Here is a 24777-nt window from a genome sequence, read left to right as displayed (position 1 = left end):
GCCTGTTAAAAATGACCAGTAAGCCAACTCTTCAGAGAAAGCCAACCGCGCTTTAAAAAAAAAAACGGAGATATTGGCTGAAGTGAAAGCTGGCAAGGTTTCGAAAACCGTAATCGCACGGAAGTTTGGAATTGCCAAGAGCACGCTATCTGGCGTCATAAAGGATAGTGGGCGGGTAACTGCTGCATTGATTGATGGTGATTTTGCTCCGAAGCAGAAGAAGATGCGGATGGCTGCGCATAAGGGCTTGGAAGATGTTCTCCTCACTTGGATTCAACGTACCCGTAGCATGAATCATGAATATACCTCTGAATGGCGTTGTACTGAAGGCAAAAGCGGAAGAAACCGCCCTGCGAATGGGCATTCAGTTTGCCTGCTTTGACGAATGGCTCGATAGCTTCAAGAAACGACATGGACTGACAGCGCTTGACCTCCTCGCAAATGCCTGGAGTCAGTTGACTGACTCGACGATCATGAACTCGTTCCGTCACGCACGGTTTGTGGTGCCCAAGTATTCAGATCAGGATCTTAATTGTGAAGACGATGAGGAAGAGATGAACTTGGTTGCCACTCTGGACAGCAAGGGACTCGTCGTGAACATGGGCAGTTATACCAGCGTCGACGAAGATGTGCCAACGTGTAGAGAAGATGGATTGGACACATTAATTCAAGAGGTGCTTGAGGAGCGTTCGGGTGTAACGTCGAACGACGAGGAAGATGCCCGCATGTGGCCTGCGCCAGTGGCCAATAATGCAGCAGATGCCTACCTTAGTTCCTTAAAAAACTATTTTGAGCAGTTTGAAGGAACTTAAGTGCTCTTAAAGTCACTTGGAGATATGCCTTTATTTGTGGCTGCTCGCCGCTGCGCACAACAGCGACAGACATCAGTTACGGATGTTGTAAAGCCTAACAAGAGCACTTGAACGCAGTTGTCTTTAAAGTGACTCTCGTAAATAAATCATTTTTTAGTCTTTTTTTTTTCTTTGATGTAAGTGGACTTGATTCTTTATTTTGAATTAAGATACTTGCATGCACTTTAGTATGGTGCCGATTCTTTGTTTGAGGGTGCTTCTGATAAGACGAACAATTCTTTATGGTCCCTTCGAGTTCATCTTAAAGGGAGTCCTCTGTATTACATGGACAGGTAGTATTTTGTAGCTATGCTTTTTAGGCTGATTGATGTCAAGGCAAGTAGAATTGAATTAATGTTTAACAGTAATGCAGTGTGATGGCAAGACCAGAAGCCTATGAGAGTATTTGATTGAAAGGTGGAATATACGGGCTTTTTCTGTCGAAAGCAAGTTTTAGCTAAGCTCACAGGTCATTTGGAACACATTAGAGTGATATTGGAATGATTTGCAGTATTTAGCCATCTATGATAAATTATAAATCTGTGAGGGCATATCCAAAAGTAACCGTAACAGCACTGCACTGGGCGGAATGCAATTCTAGCACCGAAGAAATGTCACGCAACTTCTTTCAAGTGTATCTGATTGATTTTCTCGAAATTTTTTTTGTGAAATCAGTTTGGCATGCAGATTTTAAAAAAATTTGTTTTTATTGCAATAGCCATTATATGGACAGTCTCCACTGGTTTTTGCCGTTGCCAAAGCTGCCGTCATGCACTATATATGTATACGTATGTATATATAGGAAAACACAAGAAAGAAATAAAAAAGCTGCCCGCGCTCGGTGCCCAGCTCGTCACGATGCGCCAAGGCGCGCTTGTCTTCCATGGGTACTTTGCCCCGCACATGGGGGCAGGGGGGGAGGGTTTGGTGCTTGTGCGCTCACGCTTATTCTTCGGTGGGGAGAATCGTGTGCCTTGGCCTTTCACCGAAATGATTGCGTTAGTTGCCTGGGCCACAAAGGTCAACTTCACTCACTGGGCAGGCCCCGTTTGTGAAAGAGCGCACTTTTCAAACACAGCGAAGTAACAACTGGGACACTTGTTAGTTCGCACTTATATTTATACCTATGATTTAATTTCATGCATCATTTTTGTTTAAACAGTGTGTTAAACGTCGAGTCGTAAACGTTGTTAGTTAGCCATCGTCTTGTGTGTGTTGTTTTCATGTGTCATGTGTGCGTGAGCAGCACGCTGCACGTTTTGATCTGCCAGCCATTCTCAGCGTTACATTCCAAGTTAATGCTATCACATGCATTGCTTCGCCCTTGCTGCAGAACTGTCACTTTTTATGATGGCCAATTCATATGAACAATGGGTGGCTGTAAAATTTGTTTTGTGCTATGGCAAAATGAATCTACAACTATTACACAGTCAACCTTATTGCAGTAGTAAACGCTGTTCACAAGGAATCTGCGATAAGAAAAACTTAAACAGTGTGACAGATTTTTTTTTTTTTTTTTTTAGTATGAGGGGAAATGTCAATTCATGACAAACCTTGTTCTAGAAGTCCACCAACTTTATGAACCGTATAGGCTTGTGTGAATATTACAGTATTTGAATTTGCTTCGATTGAAATTTATTGAAAAACTTAAAAATATTCAAAATAAACTAGTAAATGTATGTAATTTTCTGTAAAGGTGGTTTCATTGCAGTGGAGTTGTACTAAGCCGTGAAAGCACTTACTCAGGGGAAATCTGTATTGCCATGAAGCCCCATTTGAAGACTATATGAACATATGTTTTATTATTTTTTAGCTATAAAGCTTGCTATTTGGCTTATAGGCTCTCAGTATAGGAAATTTGAAAACATAACATATTTTACAGGTCATCACTTGCATTCCAGCGAAGGTCAGGTTAGTTTGATCCTGACAAATATGCCCATTTTTCCGCAAAACATAAAATACATGCTTTTTGAATTCGATTCAAAATTATTTGACCAATATCACTGTTACCTTTGAATTTGCTTTAAAGCTAAAAATCACTATTCACACAAGCCCTGGATGAACTAATATATCAATATTTTGTGTGCTTGTGCTTGAAGACAGACGATGGACCATTGAAAAGTTCACCCCATTGAAAAGTTGGTGAACTTTTCTGATATGACTTGGAGCTCGGTTCAGGGAATTTTAGCGAAAGATTTGGGGATGAGTAAGCTTGCTGTTAAATTTCTGCGTTGAATTTGAACAAATGAACAAAAATGGTCGAGTGAAAACAAGCCTTACTTTGAAAGAACAGCTTCATACCTGCCATGTCTCCCAAATTTCGACCAGTTTTTACATTTGTAGGGTTGTCAGGAAAAGCTCCCGGAAATCAAAATTTCTGAGTGTGATCTGACTGCATTGACAAAAATTCAGCCCTTTTCGATCCAGGCGTTTCGAAAATCCATCACATTTTGTTGTATTTAGGAGATGCTCATTTAAATGTACAGTAGGATCTCAGTGATGTGACAGCGGCAGATACTATTTTTTCAAATTCCCCAGCTAAATTTCAACATGTCCATTAGGCCAAAATTCGGATGTTCCGAATACTTTTTCTCATCGCGGCGGGTCGTATGAACTTTAGCACCAAAACCGTCGAACGAAGGCCAAGAGCAGCGTATGCACTGTCAGAACTGCGGTGATCGTTTGCCACAACTGCTGTGGGTAAAACCGCAGTCGCTCTTGACACGTTCATGTATGGCAACCACGTAACTTACAGAACTCTGAAAGTGCACGCATGTAGAACCTTGGACCAGTGAAAGCGACGTTGCTTTCCACAAATGCTGCGAACAAAACTGCCATGGATGCTATCATAGATAGTAGAAAACGACTTGGTTTTGAAGGCAAATGCCCACCAGTGCATTTGGATTGAGAACGGAAGTACTCTAACAAAGTGCTTAATTGGGCTGGTTGGTGCTGCATGGTAGACGAAGAAAGTGCTTAACAGTGACAGGAGGGGATAGAAGAGACGAGAACAGAGCGTACTGTTGTTTTGACGACGCGAAATTTCCGGAGATATGAATGTTTGCGAATATTTGCCTTTGAGACTCTCACCTTCCACTGTAGTTTGAAAACCCTATCTTCGTGTGTTTGGCTACCACTCCAAGCCATTATAAGACCTCAATGCTGATACTTACCGACCCCGTTCCTTCGGTTTTTCTCCGTTTTTTTTTGTACAAAAGGGGGGGAATAAATTGGTGCAACCCTCCCTCTCTCGTTGCCAAGAACTCCCGGATACAGAATTCTTGAACTTGGCAGGTCTGCAGCTCTGAAGCGACCCAGATTTTTACTCCAGAGTTGTTACTTGTGAGCAATCACAGTGCTAATTTTACTACACCAAGACAAATTTTTACACTTACACACAGTTCACTTAAAAGAGCTATGAAAAAAAAACATCAAGTGCACAATATTGATTTCATGAAAAATATTACCAGCTCGAAATGCAATGATCTTAAATGATGTGGCAGGGCACTTGCCTAGCAAGAGAATTGTGTGCCCAATGTTGTGCCAGTCGAGTTACTTTTGGGTGCCACTTGTAATCTCGAAACTGATTTTTGTATGATTTGATTTCTTTGTGGTCTTACTTTAAGTTAGCATTCACTCTATTTTTCTGACACATCTGCACCTTGCATCCGTAGGGACAGTATTTGTTAAGAATTCATGTGGCCTGGTTTTTTACCTGCATTTTTCCAGGCACGAGCCAAAAAGACTCAGATGCACAACATCCTAGTGTCACTGATTGCTGAATTATCACCACAGTCTCGCTGTTTTGTGACCGAGACTACACTGCTCCGAGATGTGCTACCTTGGTTGCTATGCATTGTACAGCCTGCGATTCGACCGGTGGGTTTTGCCTTGGCAGTATCTCATAGTAATTGTGATTTATACGAAGTGCAGGGTAGCCATAGGTCCTTCTCATGTTCTTAGGTGTGCCGTTGTGTTTTACCACATGGCGATGTGCCCATAGTTTGTCTCATATCTCAGTTAGTCCCTACTGCCACTCTTTACAGTGGCAGTGTATACCAACTGTACCACAGTTAAAGGTGGCAAGACACAAAGCCAGTGCAGCTCAGAAAGCTACTGTTTCAAAGTTTGTTTGCGACAATGACTGTACGAAGGGTACAAAACATTGACTGCATCATCAAGGAATCTGCCTTTAAGTATTTGCAATGAGTACCCTTGACAAAGACGTTTGGTGGAATCTCACCTGGCTGTTACCACCTGCTGCTTCTTGTTTGCATGCTTGCCACTTACAGCACAAGCTCCTTTGAACCTATTGTAAGATTAGGATGGCATTGATGTAATGCCTGATAACTTGCCTTCTTAATTTTAAGCATGTGTGCTTGCATAAGGTTTGTGCTATATGGCAACGTGACATAAGGTTTGTGTACGTGACACCATTTATTATAAAACTCTCAGTATAACATAGCAAAATTTAGCTGTACAGTAGACTCTCAGTCAATGGGAATCTGTTAAACGGCACTGCTGCTTAATTGGAACAAGTGCTTCTGACAAGATTGGTTTCTTGGTGCAGTTGACTGAGGCACAAAAACATTTCGTGAAACAGAAGGAGCAGAAGAGAAGAAAGAGCAGCGCCAACTACCAACTGTTTAATGACAATCTAAGAAATGCTGCATTTCTTAGATTGTCATTAAACAGTTGGTAGTTGGCGCTGTTCTTTCTTGAATCCCAGGTGGTCGAAATTTTTGGAGCCCTCCACTTCGGCGTCTCTCGTCATCATATGGTGGCTTTGGGACATTAAACCCCATATATCAATCAATCAATCAATTAATCAAAGCTATTCTTTCTTCTCTTGTGCTCCTCCTATTTCACAAAATGTTTGTTGCGCCTCAGTAATCTCCACCAAGTAAGCACAAAGTCGCCCAAAAACAAGTCCTTTTAGAAGATTGGTTTCATGCTTCTGTTCTGCGCTCTTGTTCATCTCTCGGTGAACGGAACTCCTCTTAAATGGAGCTTATTTTCGTGGTTCCTTCAGGTTCTGTTTAATGAGAGTCTACTGTAATATATTGCGAGCTATAATATATTATATTTTGCTGGAAGTATTTGTAATATTCGCAGTGTTCCACTGCAGTTGGTGCACCAAAAGGCCAGATTCGTCATTGTGTCATGTAATTACTGTGAGCCAAGAATATATGGAGGCCTTAGTGTTGTAGGGAACTATGCGAACGACGACGAAGCAGCAAGAAACGGCAAGCCACAGCGTTGGTGCACACGCGTGACCTGAGCTTGCGCTTGTTTGTATTTTCGGCCTGTTGACGTTCCTCGCTCTTCTGGCATTCCTCGGCCTTCCAGTAGGTGTGTACGTAAATAAACTTCGTGACAGTGTGCATGTTCTCATTTTTTACCTGATGCCCATACAGTAAAGCACTTACTTCTATTCATCAATATTCTGCTTTTGTTGTAGCACTACTGGTGGCTTAGGTTGGCCCGTGAGAACTGTGTGGTATGTGGTTCTGTTATGTTGTGGCATGCATAATGTACTTGTGACTTGCCATCCCAGGTGAACACACAGTTATTTAGCAAAGAGGAGCGCCAGCAGCTGCAACAGGTGATTACTGTAATGTCATCACTCAGCATCACCTACCAGCAGACAAGAAATGCTGATGGAGTCTACCAGTACAACCTCGAACCGTGAGTAACCCAATGCTTTTCTTTAGAGATGTGCGAATATTTGAACTTTTGAATATATTTCGAATAGCGTTTCCTATTCCATTTGATTTGCATCAGAATTCTATCATTCAAAGTATTTGAACTTCGAGAAAAAAATATTTGAATTATTTTAATGGAAAATTAAAAAAATGATGAGTAGTGTGCTGCGTGCTTGGTCTTGCGTTTTGGGAAACTGACAGGCAAAACTGCTAGCCGCTTTCACCGGTGCTCTGAGTGGTGCGAATGCATACAAGGAAGTCATACTGTGTTATGACATCAGGATAGTGTAAGAACTGAAACTAGCTTTTAATAACATACTGTGATTACTTTTTCAGTGTACAGTATAAACCAAAACTAGCTTTTAAAAACAAACTGAAATTACTTTATCAGGGTGCACTCACACTTAGCAGTACAATCTTTAGGGTCTTGAAGGGTCGGCCTTTAATTTGATGCCAAAAAGAATAAAAACTGAAAATTTTCCTCTCAATGCTCTGCTGAGGCTACACAAACACATGACAGCAAGAATCATGGTCAATCTTAGACAGTTGCCCATATTATGACAAACTTGAGTTTTCAATGCTATTAGACATTTAGAACTGCATATGTGGTGGTCCACTGAGAATATAACTACAAACTATGCTGATGTGAATGGTTGTTCTTCTTAGTGTGCCTCTGCTCGTCAACCTGAGAACTGGCATAGTCTCTGAGATCGGTGCTTTGTGCTATCCAGTTTTGGCAGTTAAAGTACTAATTGTCAATAAGATGTCCAAGTTTCTCGAAGAGTTCTGACGTGGAGGCACTGTTCTGTAGCAAAATATAAAAAAATTGGGTCAGCAATGCAATGCTTATTGGTGCTTCATGTGAGCAAGCTAGTGTTTGATCAAAAACATAGATACTTGGCTTCTTGTTCTAAAAAGTGGTGAATTGCTGTTCATAAAAGCATTGTTTAGGAGGAGATGGGAGTCGATTTTCCCCAAATTACATATTTTTCATTTTATTTGCTTTCACAAGTTTAATATCTCTACTTTCACAACAAAAGCTGAAGATATTATTTAAAGTCGAAGAAGGCTAAAATCCCTTTTATAGAGCACAAGGTGGCTACCAAAAAATAGAGCCCATTGTATATAGTCCCCTGAAATGGTAATCTGGCTGTGTGCCATAGCATTTCGCACTAAAGCCACATGCTCAAAATAGTAATGATTGCCAAGCTTTCTTGATGGAAGAAATCACTTTATAAAGCATATTTTTGCCCCATAGATAAGCTGTGATTTATACCTTTAAAATGCATTTTCTCAAGATCCATTTTTGGCAGTCTATTGAGATTATACATTATGTTTTTGTTACTTCTGATAGCCAGATCAATGTGAAATTTTGCGCTGATATTCCTTAACTTGTGAAGGGTGCAAGTATCTCCTTTAAAACTTGATATCGCCTGTATAATTATTACAAAGCTAAAGCAAGCTATTAGTATGAGCTGAGAATTCTAGGAATTCTCACATTACCATTTTTCTTGTCCATTAAAATGTCCTAAAGTCCTGTCACATGGCAGATCTAATGTCATTTACAACGAATGATATTAAGCGAACCTAATGTCATTTTACCTGAGTGCTGTCACACGACAAAAACAAATGCCATTTTAAAATGATGATCATGACCTTAGCCCTCCTGAGCCGAGGATTTTGGGATAACTAAAAGTATACTATAACTTGCATGTAGTATGCGTGCATCCACAAAAATTATTTTTATGGGTAAAAAGGTGCTTCTAGAATATAAACGCGGCCATTTTACACAACTTGTCACAGCTGCATGACACACTCAAAAACAAACATGGCCGACGATATGACTGGGTGTCAGTACAGTGAACTGAAGCTGGGCGCATGCTTTCCCAGCTGCAGAAATGAAACCACGGCAGCGATTTCGTGAAGTCACCACCTTTGTCACCACAACACGTGCAATTGGACTATCAATATCCGTGATACAGGCAACAACTACAGACGAAAATGGAACATGGCCGGCGTCCAGCCACCGTAGTTGAGACTAGCTCTTTTTTTACAAATTTTCACGCGTGCTATTATGCATCTAACCAGTAATGAGTTGATCTAGTAAAGAAGAAGATGTTTACAAATGATATAAGTTGCGTATACACAAGTTAACAGTCATCTCCCTAAAAGTGCCTGGCGTCAAGACTACTCATTCAGTCCGAAATCGAATGCAAACGTGTTTCGAGAACTCATTCGACAGCAAATGTCATTTTCATCAAATGGCATTAGTTTCCCTGTCTCACAGCAAACAAACGGTATTACAAACGAATGACATTTGCTGCAAATACATTATATTTGCCGTGTGACAGGTGTATTATATGCACTTTTCTTGTAGTTATTTGCATTCTACAGTTAATGAGAAACAATATGAGCCATTAATAACACAGAACCATAAAAGTTTAATGGCATAAAAAGTTTTTCCAAGACGAACTACAGTCAAATACTGATATATCGAACCCACATATATTAGAATTTTCGGGTAGTTATCTGTTTGAAATTCCTTTGTAAATGTATAGAAATTCACATGTTTATATCAAACAATATTTTTACCCGCCTTCGGATATATCGAATGCTGCGAGAGCTGGAAGGTATTCTTCGTCACTCGCCGCGCCCTGTGATCTCCACGGCAGCGCAGCTCCACGCAAGAGTTGGAAGGCGCACTCGCAACCCTGGCAACTTTTGCGCGGTACCACGCCTTCGCCAAAACCCGAAACGCTCGAAACAAAATAAGGGCGAGAGGGCTCAGACTGCACAGTCTCTAACTTGCGGAACGCCTTTTTTTTTTCGTTTCTCTCTCTCTCTCATGCTTTCTACACGTACCCGTCTTCTCGGAGAGCAGGAACGAAGTAGCCAACATTCTCCTCCTTTCGCCTTTTATTTTTGTTACTGTTTTGAGAGTTTTGATCAGCCAACCACAGCTCGCTTCTTTTGCTGTTGCCCTAGCAGGTGGCCATCGCCTTGCGAGCGCTTTGTTGCTTTCGTTGTCGCATTGCCTACGTACCTCCGCATGTGCAGCATTCCTCTTTTGCCTGCGTGGTGTGCAAAGCCGCTGCGGACTCGAATTGTCTACTTCTCGTGTAGCTATGGCCAGCGTGAAGAAGCGCAAGACCCTTGACTTTGTGACGAAGTTGAAGGCTATTCAGCATATTGAGACGGGCGAGAAATGTTCAACAGTCGTGGACAACTTTGGGATGCTTTGTCAGCGAACATTGTGAGCATGTCATGTGTGCGCACCTGCCAACGGGAATGTAGAAAAGGCACTCTTCCTGGTTTTTAGAAGTGCGCGTGAGGAACACTCCGATGGATGGCCTGATGCTGATGGCCAAGGCCAAATGGTTTGCCGCTGTACTCGCCGACAACACCGGGTGGCTTCACTGATTGAAGCAGCACTGCAACATTGTTGGCAAAACCATTTCTGGCGAAAGCGAAGCTGTCAGCAGCCAGGACATCCCGCAGTGGATGACGAAGGAGTGGCAGGAAATCTCGGCGAAGTTTTTCCCGACGAGACCGTTTTTTTTTTTTGGCAAATGTTCCTAAGCAAGACTCTCGACATCTATGATAGCACGTGTCACGGGGGCTAAATGGCCAAAGTTCGCGTGAGTGTTATTCTAGCAGCCAACATGGATGGGTCTCGGAAGCTCCAGCCCTTTATGATCGGGAAAGCAAGGGCACTGCACCCCTTTAAAAACTGTAAGCAGCTCCCTGTCAGCTACGCCTCAAACAAGAAGGCGTGGATGACACGTCAGCTGTTCACAGAATGGCTGCAAGCATGCGAAGTCGAGCTGGGCAAGTGGGGGTGTCGCGATTGCCTTCTTGTGGACAACTGCTTAGCCCACCACACCACCTGCGAGCTCAAAGACATTGAACTGAAGTTTCTGCCAGCCAACACCGTGGTGAAGTTGCAACCACTTGACCAGGGCATCATCAAGTCCTTAAAGTTGGGCTACAGGAGGCGACTCCTTGATAGGCTGCTAGTCAACCTCCGCATGGGCACTGAGCTGAAGGTTGACTTTTTTGGTGCCATACAAATGATGAAGGGTGCCTGGTGAGATGTGAAGATGGACACAGTGGTCAACTGCTTCCTCAAGGCAGGCATCGAAATGGCGGAACTTGTGGAAACCGGTGAAGACGGCAGTGACGAGCACATAGACGACGCGTTTCGCGAGTTGTCGTTATGGCAGCAGTTCCACACGCAGTGTCTGCGGACGATTTCGTGGAAGCGAACTGCAATGTGCAGGCCGTTGCGAGCCTCGCTGACGAGGACATAGTAGCTGCAGTTGCAGGGACCCAGGATGCTCAGGCCGACAACTCGAGTGAGGAGAAGGATCGTCCAAACGAGGCCTCGCTGGCTACACGCGGTACTCCGCCACTGAAGTGGTGGCAGCGTTCGGCATCATTCGCTGTGGTATTGGCCACATGGAGGGAACCAAACTCTCACACCGAGACAGCCTTGATAAGATAGAGGCTACTGTTTTCAACTTCATTTCAAAAAGAAAAGCAGTCTAATATAAGCAATTTTTTTTCATGTAAATAAATTATTTTGTTGCGGCATATGTGTGGAATTAGCTGTCATTCTTGAATGCGCCTATTGTAGGTAATGGATCTCTACGGGTAAGCTCTTGGTCCTGTATTTTTTATAGCGAATTTTTCATATATTGAAGTAATTCGCGATTCCCTTCGAGTTCGATATATCCGTGTTCAACTGTATATTTTACCTATTGTCATGGCACAAAACGAAAACTGTGCAACTTACAACAGAACTAATTACATATTTGGAATAAACATAAAAGCATATATGTAGAGCAAAAAATTTGATTGCCTTAGCCTACAGATTCACGAAACTTTTTTTTTTAAATCGCATCTCCCCTTAACAACTATGAAGCATTATCACATTCTATAAGTGTCACAGGGTCTCCTGAATTAACTTCAACGTTTTTCACCTCACACCATATTATTCAGCTAATCTTAGCTGACATTCTCAAAACTTGCAGCAACATTGAAGAGGTTGTGCAATTTCCTGGAATCCCACAACAGCTACAGCTCCCGTATGCTACGAAGCAGATCATTGCTAGGGAGGTAAGCACTGACTGTGGCGCTGCAGCCACATTTTATTGTTTTGTACTTGCCACAGGCAGAAGTGATGGCCTTTTTTTCTGCTTGCTTTATCAGCATCCCGCCAAAATATTGCCACCTCAATTAACACTACCGCCAGTATAGTTTTCCCTCCTGGCAACTTGTCGACTTATATTTTGATGCGAGTGTGGATTCAGTGGCAATGTGTTTTGTTTGGAATATGCATAAAAGGTAGGGAAGGTGGGATTTCGGGAAGTTTAAGGAAGTATTAGGGTAGTCTTCAAATGAAACTGTTTGAGTAGAAAGGTACAGCATATAATCTTGTAAACAGAAGTAGGTTTATTTCTGATGGTCAAAAAACTTTGGCAGGCAAATTAGTATACCCTGAATGTTATGCTTTGTGGTTTTGTTATACCTGAGTGCACGTGACATTCCAATCAGTCAGCATTATGCTGAGTGGCTTTAGAGACCACTTGCTTTCTAACACCAGTTAACCCTTTGACTAACAGAGAGCTGATATTGTTGTTACATATTGATTCTAAAAGAGACAGGCCATGCAAACACAGACAAAAGAAGGAGGTCAGGGCATTTGCAGTGTCCTGGCTTCCCTCTCGTGTCCGTGTTTGCATGCCCTGTCTTTTGGAATAACCCTCTAAGGGTCAAGGACGTACATGTACATCATCTGCTACTGCCACAAAACAGCCGATTACGTACATGTAGGTCATGGCCTGTATGCTTAAAACATGCGCCTTTTTCGAGCATTTCTCTTGTTCGGCATGTGCTGTGACACTGCAAGAACATGAGGAATTTTTTTCTTGCACTAATGTCTCTCAATATTTTTTTAAGGCTTTAGTACAACGATGCGCTGGCTAGTATTGGTTTCATTCTTTGGCTGGTTCCCGCTTGTTGTGCCTGCAGAATTTATGGTTTTCCCGTTCAGAATATTTCAAAATGTGACCGATTTGTTATGCTGTTATTCTCTTGTTTATTGCCCCCCGGTACGTGACTATGCCTGTCCATGCAGGATAACTGACAGAAACAGTGTTGCTGTGTTTTCATTTTATATTTCGGAGACTCACAAAAATTGCTCCCTGATTCCGTTCATTAAAGGTTTTGGACTTGTTAGTGGATAACGAGTATCGATATCACTGTTGGCTTTGATGAGGCGTCAAGCTTCAACGTCACTTTATTTTCTGCTAATAGAGCTCAAAATTTCACGTTTTCACCGTAACCCACGTGTAAATTCACCGTAAATTTCACGTGTCACCGTAACCCTCTCAATGTGAGTGGGTTACGGTGACTATATGAGATGGTAATCAGCATCATATCTGGTTAATATATAATTTCAAAAGAGCACCACAAAACACACACACAAAAAGCTAAAATCTTTAGAATGCCTGCCGTTGCTATTTGAAATATTTTGCGCTATCTCACACATCGGTCATTTTTGAAGGTGATTGGGCACCGGGATTGCAACAACATACTAAACCTACCTCTAAAAAGACTAAAATCTGGACAATTCTTAAATATAAAATTTTGTTTCATAGATCTGCATCAACACATGTTGACTGCAAGGTTTTCCCCGAGGAAAAAAAATGCTCTAGACAAGTTAGGCCTGTGTAGCTCTCGACGACACTTATTGGAAAAAAAAAATGAAAAAGTGCAATGAATACTGTCACGTGCAGGCTGGGGTTCACTGGTGAGAGGTCTGCGGGTCACATGTTCGAGGCCATGGGTCCAGAGTGCAGCTGATGATGAAAATGTATGATGGGAGAGTGACAGCTGCTTTTGTAATACATGTGCGCCATGTTATGTGTAAAATATATAGAATTTATTTGTTTAAAATCATTGTTCACAACCAAAATTTGTACTGGCATGCATGCTATTTTGCCAGAATTAATTTTAGAATGCATCATTAGTATTGACAAAAGGAAGTAGGCACAGTATGCAGATTTGATTAACGAATTAAGTAATTTGGAAAAATACTTTTCATGATTAAATTAAAAAACCCTTTGTATGCTACTTTGTCGTTCTCTTTTGTGTAGTTGCATGTGATTTACAAACTTCGTATATTCGTGGAAATTAGACAAGTGACCGGCAAGGTCCATTTCTTCATTCAGCAGATCGCTGGGCAAGTTGGTGGTCCATTATACTGACATTTCTTCTTTCACATTTTTTCTAACCTTGTGGACTTCTGGTGGGTCGTATGATGCGTGGGCGTACAAGATGGCTTTAGTTCACTGTAATGGACAATCAATCAAGAGGTTGTTCATTCGCTTGCCCAGGACAGCCAGATGACTTTTTATGTGCGAAGCTGCTTATGGCAGGAGCATTGTCCCTCCCTCCTTTCCACTGCATCCACACCCCCACTGCGTATGCGCATACCCTCTCCCTCTCCTACGCTTCCCATCTCCCGAGTCGGCGACAAAGAAAGCGCTAGAGGTAACGCTGAGTGATGGTGTCCAGACGATAGTTGTCGAGGCGTGGATTCGGCCATCATGTTCTTGTCCACATTGTCGTTCTTATGATGGAACCGATGATCACTGGCAGCGGTAGTCAGGTAGAGGTTACGAGTGTTGGTGCACGTGCTTATGGCGACGTAGACGGGTTTCTGTGGGTGCCGTTCACCATCTCCCCACTGGTTCGCACTCACACGCATGGCTCTCTTTAGCGGAAGATGGTGTAATTTTTTATCACCTAAATAATAATAATAATAATAATAATAATAATAATAATAATAATAGTAATAGTCACTCTAATTACCATCACGAGGGGCGTGGAAATATATTTGTCATGGGTGCCGTCCTATCTAATTACATCACTGCGTGCAATGTTAAAGTGAGAGCTCCACCCATGTTGTCTGGAGCCCTCAGCCCAGAGTCCATGTGGCATTGCCAACACTTTTTATCTTGGCAATCGGATTTTGCAGGCCTTTCACTGTTGAGCTGGCCAGCACTATCTCCCCCATAGCTAATGTGTTGCGTTTTGGATATGGGGATTGTTGGGGTCTCCCTTGCACAAGCCATGTGGTGTGGTGTAGGGCAAAAATTGCAGCTAGTCTCAACAACAATCCTGTTTCTGGTTTTCTGTTTAATCCTAATAAAACCGGGGAATGCGGCTTATGATGGGTCCTTCTAAATACCTCCCCATGTGTTTCACTGTGAGGTAGCTTTACCAGCTCAAGCATCACGCTACATGTTTTACTTGCCCACTCACTGTTTGTTTGAAATCATTCTGAAACTCCTGGAGGCTTGCGGGCCACGGTTTGACAAATGCTGCCTTGAAGCAAACACGCTTGTTCATGCGTATGGACATTCAGACAAAATTACAGGACAGTACATGGCATGATGTGGAATTTACTCATATTGTTATGCGTCTTGTACGACTCCTTTCAGTTAGAACTGGAGAAAATGAGGAAAAGTGACGCGGTGCAAGAACAACGTGCAAGGAATCCTACAGCAGCATCTGTTAGTACTGGGGGAGTACCAACACTGGAGCCGGCACCAAAGATTGTTGAGCCATCATCAAGGGTGAGACATAACTACATTCGAAGGGTGACTGTACTCAAACACTTGGCCCCTTTTATTTTTTTTTTCATTTGCATTTATGGAAGCATGACCAATTACATAATGACTGTGAAAATGTTGCTTGGCCTGAAAAACGCTGTGTGTGAAAGGCATTCCAATTCAACAGGTTGTGTTAGCTGCCCTATAGTTGCCTTGTCATGAACAGATATATAGTGTAGAGATGCATACATAATATAAGGCTTCGAGTTTAACCATTTGCAGTGGTATGCAGTTTGCTGGTATTACAATATTGACTTGTGAAAAGGAAGATCTTATTATTGATGAAATACACTCAAACATAGTTTTTGAAATGTGCAGGCATCCGTCGACTTTTTTGGCCGTGTCATCGAAAGGCCTGTCTCGACCGAGGTGACAGGTGAGTTGTTGCTTCTGTTGCACTGGCCATTTGGCACATTGCATTGATTTGAAACTATGGTGCCATCAAATTTCGAAGCTATAAAAAGGTTGTTGTGAGTTTCCGCTGGATGCAAGGAAACTCCACATGTAGGGTTGGATACAGCAAACATTTAGAACATATCTTAGTTCACTTCCAAAGGGTACTTAAATTCTCATTCTTGCAATCGAGACCCGTCGCTAATGCGATCAACAGTGACGTAACTCTGTAGGAAGGGCAACGAAACTTGTAATGACACCACGTGAGATCTGTAGTGATGCAGGTGACCTCCGGACTGCTGCAACGTATGTACCAGCAAAGCATCGGTTGCTATATCGTTGCTGTGATGCTGTGACTAGCCATGGCAACTGTCAGCACATTTGTTTTACAGGGGCTTGTGTGGTCACGTGTTGACACTACCTACACTGCTATATCACTGTGCAACTCGACACCTAAAAACTTAAACCGAAAGATGTTCATATAAATAAAGCGATATTAAATTATTTAGTGCAAATACATGAATCTTGGTGCATGTGTCATGCTTTCTGGAGCTATAAGACACGCCTGCAGCAAAGAATGCGCGAGCCACAAGATTTGTGGCACCACCCTTTTAAAGGAGCATACCAAAATGAAACTGTGTTCAAGATGCTTTTCAGTCAGCTGTCACTTTTGTAAACATTGAATAAAGCAGCAGTGCAAGTGCCGCATCTATTGTGCCATTCTGCACCCATTTGACCTGCTGCGCCGAAATGGCAATTCGCGTGTGGGACGCCAAATTTAGCGGAGTCTTATCATTGACCAAGCAAAGCACTCTGGATACACAAAGGACGCAGCTGCAACCATATCCCGTGTGGTTCGGTCACATTGTATTTCGGTTCATGCATGGTGCTCGCACTATGCATGAATCTTGCGCTGCTTGAGCAAAATGCGCGAGCCTTGTTAATGTTAAGGTGGCATTTGTGTGCAGACCTCATTTATGTGAGTTTATCGTTTAACAGCAAAGCAGTTAGATGGCAGGGGCGTTGCGAAAAATTCGCCGCACCGCCGAATTGTAATAACTGAAAAAAAAATTAATCTGTTTCCCCGGCACAGTGATGAATGCAATAGCCAAAAATTGTAATGTGGCATTGGTAATGCCCCATGTGCTCCTTTCTTCCTATTTTCGTTACTGCCCCATTCTATCTCTAATGCTGCCTTGTGTAACCGTGCCCAAATGACTGGGTACCATCTATATATACATAATCTCCCGCTGAGGGTTTTTCATTTTTCATTTTAGACTGTTAGGATTACGTAAGCACACAAATTTTTAAATAATAGTGTGAAAGCCGCAGATATTTTCTGCTATAGACCTGCAAATATATATATGAATTGACCTAATGATGGAGTTTGAATTAAGAGGTTTTTAAATACATTGAAAGAATAGAAGGCCAACCAAAAAATTGAGTTTTGCTTGAATTAACTGAAAGCATTATTTGTCAGAGTTTCAATTATCGAGAGTCTACTATAGTTTGTTTTGGAACGGACACGGCTGCTAGCGATAACGCTGGCATCTTCGATGGCGTGCCGACACGCTTCACTGCTTGGCAGATTATTGACGGCTGATGCTCTTTGTTCCCTGCTATCGGTTCACAGCGTGTATTACTTGCAGAGTGACGTTTCGTTTTCTGGGTTCAAGTACGCCCAAATAAAAAGTTCACTGAAAACGGCGACTGCTGCTTTCTTCAACGTCACGACCCCATTAAAATACGAAGTAGGACTGACAGCTAACTCTTTTGGATCCGAAAATGCTGGTGTAATAGAAAAAAATTGGCAGCATATCTGAGTGCTTCACTGCCAAAGGTCATTGAAAGACGATTGTCTTTTGTCTGGAAAGAAAGAATGAAATGTTTATTTGACATTCTGCGTGAAAAAATCGGTGAGTAGGGGCTTCTTGTTAAAGTGCAGGCTCGTCCCCTCCCCCTTGGTTGATTGGACAGAAACAGGACGGACAGACTGACAAAAATGTCTGTGTCAAAGTATCCCAGGAAAGACTATTGTTCTTTAATGTGCCTTCGCTCCAAGGACAAATGCTTTTTTCGCACAATTTCTTCCTGTTGAGAGTGCACCACGAAGAAAGATGTAAAAGCCGTGCGCTGATGCTTGCCGAGATAGCTCTTGCACCATCGATGGTGACCGCAGCCTTAGAATGAAAGTTTACAGCTGCTGCTCAAGCGACACGTGCTCTTCCTACCTACCCATATCTTATCATGCTCGTTCAAGACGGGCGATGTGTTTCCTCTCTGCTTGAGCGTTGGACGGTAGGTCTAACACGCGGCGGGATGCTATCGCGTGCGGCTTCCGAGCGACGGAGATCGGTCACTTCGTTTAATCTCTGGTTGAGCAGCGCTCGTTGCCCCCGCTCGGGTGATTTTACCTGCGGGTAGAAGATACGATGCGCAAGGGATGTTATCAACTTGGAGTTTACTGGAACATAGTGGCGACGGCAAAAATCCATCGAGTGTCCATATAATTTCTATCACAATGAAAAAACTTTGTGCGCCTTTGCCTAGCAATGGCGCAGCCATAGAGTTTCCTAAAATTAACTAGAGGGTACTTTGGCGCTGCAGTCGTTCAGCGACCATGGGAATGACGGGTACTACACGAATTTGCCTAGTCTTCATACTTGAAGGCGGCGAATCACACTTCTGGTTTCGTTTAATTCTGTGTTTTGGTTTTGTTTTGAAGGAAAGAACGAACCCTTTTGAACTTCGTGACCCAATTAGAAATGGTAAGCCTAAAAGAATAAGGTGGTGAAGCTCAACCGCTGAACATTTGCTGATTTTCGTTTCATGAGAAGACAACTACAAGCCACACGAACACACACAAAGCCAGAACTACGAAGAATAGACAAATCCATCTACTACCCATCATTCCCATGCTCGCTGAAGCGCCGCGCGTTGCAGCTCCCATAGACACTAGCACCAGAGTTCCCTCTAAGGTATACTTAGGAAACTCTATCCTAAATCTAGCGCATCCAATTTTTCTCGGGGTTCTCATGGAGGCTCTGGCGCATCAATGACCAGAGCATACATAAGTTAGTTTTCAAAAAACTAATTTGAGCGCAAACTCATGGCACATTCATGCACACGCACACCCAGGCATCAAACACACACAGTGCAGAAAAATACTACAGAAATTTTTTGTGTTTACCAGAAAGCAAAATTTTTAATTACCTAACAGTGATGTTTGATTCTAGAAGTATGCTTCAAAACTAAATTTTATTGCTCCTGTTGTGCGGGACGCGAGCGCAGCTGCAAATCAGGACAGAGAAGCGAGTAGCGCATCCCTGAAGGTCAAACAACACACTAACTTTATTTCATCAACTGTGCGGCCACTATGGCTCGGTCGCGGACCCTCCCACCACTTCTCTTTCCCACATGCAACTCACTAATATTTCACCGAAAAGATGGTAAATGGTGCTTGGCTGCTGCTGTGCGACCGTGAGGCCGCCACATCATTTACCTTTCCTGTGAGTTAATGAACATTCATAGCACGATTCACATTTTTCACAAATCTATACGATGGGGCGCCTTGGAGACCTGTCCACTGCGTGTCTTTGAACGAGCACTGCCTTGGAGGTTGAACTCACAGATGAAGGATGAAACAGTGTCTGCATCTTCAATGTGCACTGGTTTCAATCAATCCAGTGAGACAACTTCGTGAGGACCATGCACGTTGATAGTTAATTGCTCTTCTTATCGACGTATCACTCTGAATGATCTGTCGTAGGATGGTTGAAGTGGTCGATGAACTGCGTCAAGGTGCAAAAACACATTTGTACACGAAGCAAGTTCTAATGGTCGTGGTGGCCTAGTTTGAAGTTTTGTGATTATGTCTCAGAGCCCAAGTGCGTATGCTGCGATGGCTGTACAACTAAGTGGCTAGAAAGATTTTCGTAGTGTCATGAACGAGGCAGCGAGGCTGAAAGATTTTACAATACAGCCTCCAGAAGGCGCAACAGCATGCTGGTGCTTCCATCACGTGTGTCAGCCCGCGCCTTAACGAGTTCCGCGTGCTGAAACCAAGTATTGTGGTTACAATGTTCTGTTCGCCACACATTGCGCTGATAAATTATAAACAAGGAAAAAAGAGGTCTGGAGGCTATGCGGGCAGGTTAGCGTCTTCAGAATGCCACATGCTGGCGGCATATATTAGAGCATGCAGAACATTGATGTAAGATGTTTGGGTGTCCAGTTCAGGGCGCTTTGCAAAATCGACCGAGTTTTGTGAAACTCATGATTTTCCCGAGCTCTGGCGACACCCCCTTACGAACGAGCCAACGGTACGAAAACGTCAAAGCCACCCCTCACCGCACTGCGTTTCATTGGTTACGATGAAACTAAGCATCGCGTCAAGGTCGGTCGACTAAGTTGGGCGATGTTTTCAACCCAGACACATCTTCTTTCATTTGTTTGTCGTTCCACTGAGTGCAGACGCGCACCCTGTCATGACTGGGGACTGGCAGTGCAAGAGACACCCATCAGCTGGGCTCTCTCAAGTGGTGCTCGTCGGCGAGAACGCTGTCTGCGTCCCACAAGAATGCGGAAACACTCCCAAGTGCACTGCAAGGAACGCACACCGGTGTGCCAGTGACATGTGGTTCGCGTCTCACATGAACGCTGTGACATGCAGTCGGCGTTTCAGAAGCATGTGCATGGACAGAGAGGGATAAAAAGGCTGTCGCATGTGCGCAGGGATGCTCTCTCACTCTGTGACCGTGTAGCGTTCACCGCGTGCAACGCTTAACAGTCACACCGGCGCCATCACAGTTATGAGTTGAACTTGGGCCTTCTCAGAATCAACGAGTTTGTATCCGAGTTCACGCATCCATCAGTTTGATTGACAGACGCTCGCGACGAATATCGAGTCCACCCACCACCTTTGCTCGTGCCGAGGAGCAGTGCTCACGCTGCAACGTCAGTGAGCGCAAAGTTCATCTACCAGCTTTATCGCGCAGACTATGCACACATGCACGCAGAAGCAAAGGTTATGTCACCATGCAGCTGCTATAAGGGAGGTTTAGAATAGCGCACCGTGAGCCCTTGTGATACGGTCGCTGCCACTGTGCATGCGTCGTAACACGAGCCGTTGTTCGCGCCCGCAGAAAATCCGAAACAGCGTGCTGCAATCGTGGCCCGAGAGGCCCGCGAAGTGCTGTGTGTAGCTTCCGTGCGTTTTGGTTTACGGTCGGGGCGGAAGACCCTAGACTTTTCCATAGGGTGAGCAAACGGTATTCTAAAACTCATATGGCACCTGCAACTAAATCAACGCCCGCTGATAGATTGATTGAAATGTGGGGTTTAACGTCCCAAAGCCACCATATGATTATGAGAGACGCCGTAGTGGAGGACTCCGAAAATTTCGACCACCTGGGGTTCTTTAACATGCACCGAAATCTGAGCACATGGGCCTACAGCATTTCCGCCTCTATAGGAAATGATATCGACCCCCGCAACACTTGCGAACGTTATTCTAAACCTCCCTATGTCTCGTATCCGATTTCACCACGCTTAGGACATGTCCAATCACAGCCGCGTTGCCGACAAGATGTGAGCGCCCCTGGTGAGCACCTGTCCTTACATTTATCCGCAATACTTGATAGAAGCGAAACGAGCAGCACGAGAGTGCTGCGCGTGCAGCCTTGCTGCTTTCGAGAATAGAAATTTACATGCTGCAGTTGGAACGAAAGAACCTCTACAAAAGAGGACACGCCCATGAACACGCCTGTGGGAGGCGCGTGTTGAGTTGGCAAAACTACAGCACAGCTATTACGCTGACGTCGCTGCACTGCTAAAATATTGAAAGAGTGGCGGCGCTGATGTGCCCACATGCCGTGTTTGTTTGATAACCACCGCAAATGTCCCACATGCGTTTTCAACGCCACATGCGTCTGTGTAGCCATTTTTATCAACGCTGCCATCATGCGCTCCGCACTGTCTTCATGCCACGGCCACCGCAAGCGAGCTCGAAGCAAACTGGGCTGCCCGAGAAGCTCGGGCCATCCTGCATTGCACCCCAGTAACATTATATTTCACACAGTCATGTTAGAGTACAATGATAGAAATACAGTTGACTCTCGTTAATTCAAACTTGAAGGGACCTGTTAATTTTGTTTCAATTATTAAGAAGTATGAATAATCAGAAGGTTTCAGATAGATGACTCCGGGTGAGGTGACACCACACATTATGATGAGGCATTTATTTTATCACATAAAAAAAAATTTTAGGGTTTTCAAGCCCTAACTGAATGCAGTGAACAGAAAGCAGAGGTGTAAAGTCCACAAGTTTGTTGGCCAATCACTACTGATCAGGCATTTTAAAAATCATGAGTTGCCAGCTGCTTCATTACTAAAGGTATGTGCCTTCAGTACAAAGCCCTCTATACCAGTTGAGAAGCATCAAAGTTCACAAAGCATGTGTTTTGTTTCAAACCTTTATTTACTTGCAAAGCCTTTTTTTCTTGAAGGCCTCAGGTGCTTATTTTTCATTTTTAGACTGTAAGAATTATATAAGCACACGAAATTTCGAAATAGTAGTGGGAAAGCAGCAGATATTTTCTGGTATGGACCTGCAAAAGGTATGAATTAAGAGAATGATGGAGTTTGAATTAAGATCCTTTTAAATACACTGAAAGATTAGAAGGCCAACCAAAAAATTGAACTTTGTTTGAATTAACCGAAAGTATGAATTATCAGGGTTTGAATTATCGCAACTCTACTGTACTCACAGACAGTAGTGGTTGCATCAAGAACATAAAATTTAATAAACAGTGAAAAAAAGCACAAGGACAGACATTTTGGCACAGACTGTGAGTAAACAGTGCTATGAAAAGAAAAGCCCATATCAATCAAAAGAAAAATAAATAATTAAATGTAAGAATAAGAAAACAGCGAAATAGGATTTATATGCACATAGGAACCTCTTTTGATGTTTTGCGCCTACTCTTGCTGATGTCCTAGTATTACAGAAGCTCTGAATAGGGGGACACCTTTTCTTCACGAGACTTTTTTTGCTTAATGACACAAAACAAGTTCTCTCTTTCTTTTTAGGCATTTTGTGTTGGAGCAGTTAAAAAGATTTTCAGTTGTACGCGAGCATAATGAGAACTTCTCAAGACTCAGCTTGCAATAAAATTGCAGCAGCTACCACAATATCAGTGTCGGATCCAAGTTCAACAGAAGATGGGTGCACAAGCTCCTCCTCCTCCTTTTAGTTTTCGTTACCAAAGAATACGCAGACATGAGTTTTTTTCCTTTTTTCTAGCCCACTCATTTACTTGTTAATCATATGAGCTCGCCATAAAGAACGTCACTGCTGCGTGGAGCTTACTCTGTACGCAGCAGGGATACAATGAGACTGCCGCAGAAGTATAGCGGTTATGGTGCAGGGCTGCTGACTCGTTGGACACGGGTTCGATCCTGACCACGGTGGTCGCACTTCGATGGAGGTGAAATGCCATAGGCCTATGTGCTGTGATACATCGGTGCACAATAAAGAACACCACATGATCGAAAATTCCCGAGCCTTCTAGTACGACGTTCTCATATATATAGTGGTTTTGGGGATGTAAAACTTCGGATATTATCAGGGATGCAATGAGACGGGTCCATTTCTAAGGTAACAAATATGATAGAGGCAGCTTTGAAGGACCATAATAAGGGTGGGGCATGTTTCTTATCTACTTTTTTTTTTCGTTTTCGATGTTGCTTTATCACTCCCGTGCTTATCAAACGAGCATTCCAGCCTTTAATTATTAGATGAAACATCCACTTCATATAAGTGCATGGGGGGGGGGGGGGGTAAGATTTGATAGTAGGTGACAAAAAAAAACAGAAAAAAAAAATATTGGTGGATCTCGCGTATAGCGGGAGTAGAGTTCATGCGACGCTTGATTTTGTGCTTTGAGCAAAGTGTTACGAAATGCACATAATCCCTTTGAGTTAATGAAGTAGTTTATGAAATTGAGAGCTCACAAGGGACATGGAACTCACAGGCACCTAAAGGCTAGCGCACAATCTTATCCCACAACAATCTTCACTTGCCAAAGCACAAACACAAGTTTCATCGAATGAACTGCATGCTACGGTACTTGCAACACATGCAACGCTTAAATATTTATTGATATGTGGGGTTGAAGTCCCAAAACCACCATATGATTATGAGGGACGCCGTAGCAGAGGGCTCCGGAAATTTCGACCACCTGGAGTTCTTTAATGTGCACCCAAATCTGAGCTCACGGGCCTACAGCATTTTTGCCTCCATCAAAAATGCAGCCGCCACAGCCAGAATTCGATCCTGTGACCTGCGGGTCAGCAGCCGAATACCTTAGCCACTAGACCACTGCGACGGAGTAACACTAAATATAGTCGTAGCAGTGTATGTGTAATGACTATTGCATTGTTATCAAAACAGTTAGCCAACACCGCAACCACAATCGACATTGCCCTGACATCACTACTAAAGTCCTTTTTCGCAGAATCTTCAACCATCGATGGGGCTCTGTATTAGGTCACTCGAGCTGCATATATGTATTTTTATTCTTTGTGTCTAATGAAGTTTTTCAAGAAACAGGCATCTGATGCCATTCTTCGAATGTGCGTGAGGTGCACATATTCATGCTGGCTAATCCGGGAGTCTCCTGGATTTTCGGGAGACTCCCGGATTTGAACGTGTCTCCCGTTTGTACGAGTCATAGCAAAATCTCCCGGAAATCCAGTTCTACCCCGCGTGTCCAGTGCTTTGCCTGGTCACTTGAGCAAAGTTGTCTGGCCGCGTAGTAAAAAAGATTTTTTTTTAATGATAGTAGCAAGGTTAAACTCAGTTCAAGGTATGTTTTCGAGATGCGAAAATAGCGCCAGAACATGCGGCCTGCCGAGTAGGAGCAGAGAAATTGCACATGGCTGTGCAGTTTTTGAAGGTCACGTACATTAACAAAAAAAAAAATTGAAAACTCCATGTTGTAGAGGGAGTGTAGTGGTCCAGTGCTACGGTTGAAGCTTTTGCTGCCTGTTGAATGGGCTAGCAATACAGCAAGTGATGGTGGCATACCTTGGATTTTTGGTGTTGCAGCACACATGCGAGAGGAAAAAAAAAGGAGAGTAAGGGGA

At 43.2% G+C, this 24777-nt stretch overlaps 1 protein-coding gene across 1 annotated transcript in view; it reads left to right on the top strand.

The window, feature by feature from the left end:
- The window catches only part of cutlet (chromosome transmission fidelity protein 18 homolog), a 98573-nt gene that overhangs the window by 65186 nt on the left and 8610 nt on the right, over positions 1-24777 (top strand). Inside the window, exons 17-21 of the mRNA XM_037413467.2 lie at positions 4581-4730; positions 6409-6539; positions 11590-11674; positions 15067-15201; positions 15556-15613. Coding sequence (XP_037269364.2) covers positions 4581-4730; positions 6409-6539; positions 11590-11674; positions 15067-15201; positions 15556-15613 — 559 coding nt within the window. The remainder of the gene's footprint in view (positions 1-4580; positions 4731-6408; positions 6540-11589; positions 11675-15066; positions 15202-15555; positions 15614-24777) is intronic.

The sequence above is a fragment of the Rhipicephalus microplus genome, chromosome X (genome assembly GCF_043290135.1).
Source record: "Rhipicephalus microplus isolate Deutch F79 chromosome X, USDA_Rmic, whole genome shotgun sequence".
Classification (NCBI taxonomy): domain Eukaryota; kingdom Metazoa; phylum Arthropoda; class Arachnida; order Ixodida; family Ixodidae; genus Rhipicephalus; species Rhipicephalus microplus.
Note: the sequence above shows the minus strand (reverse complement) of the source record. Positions and strands in the feature narration are given on the sequence as shown.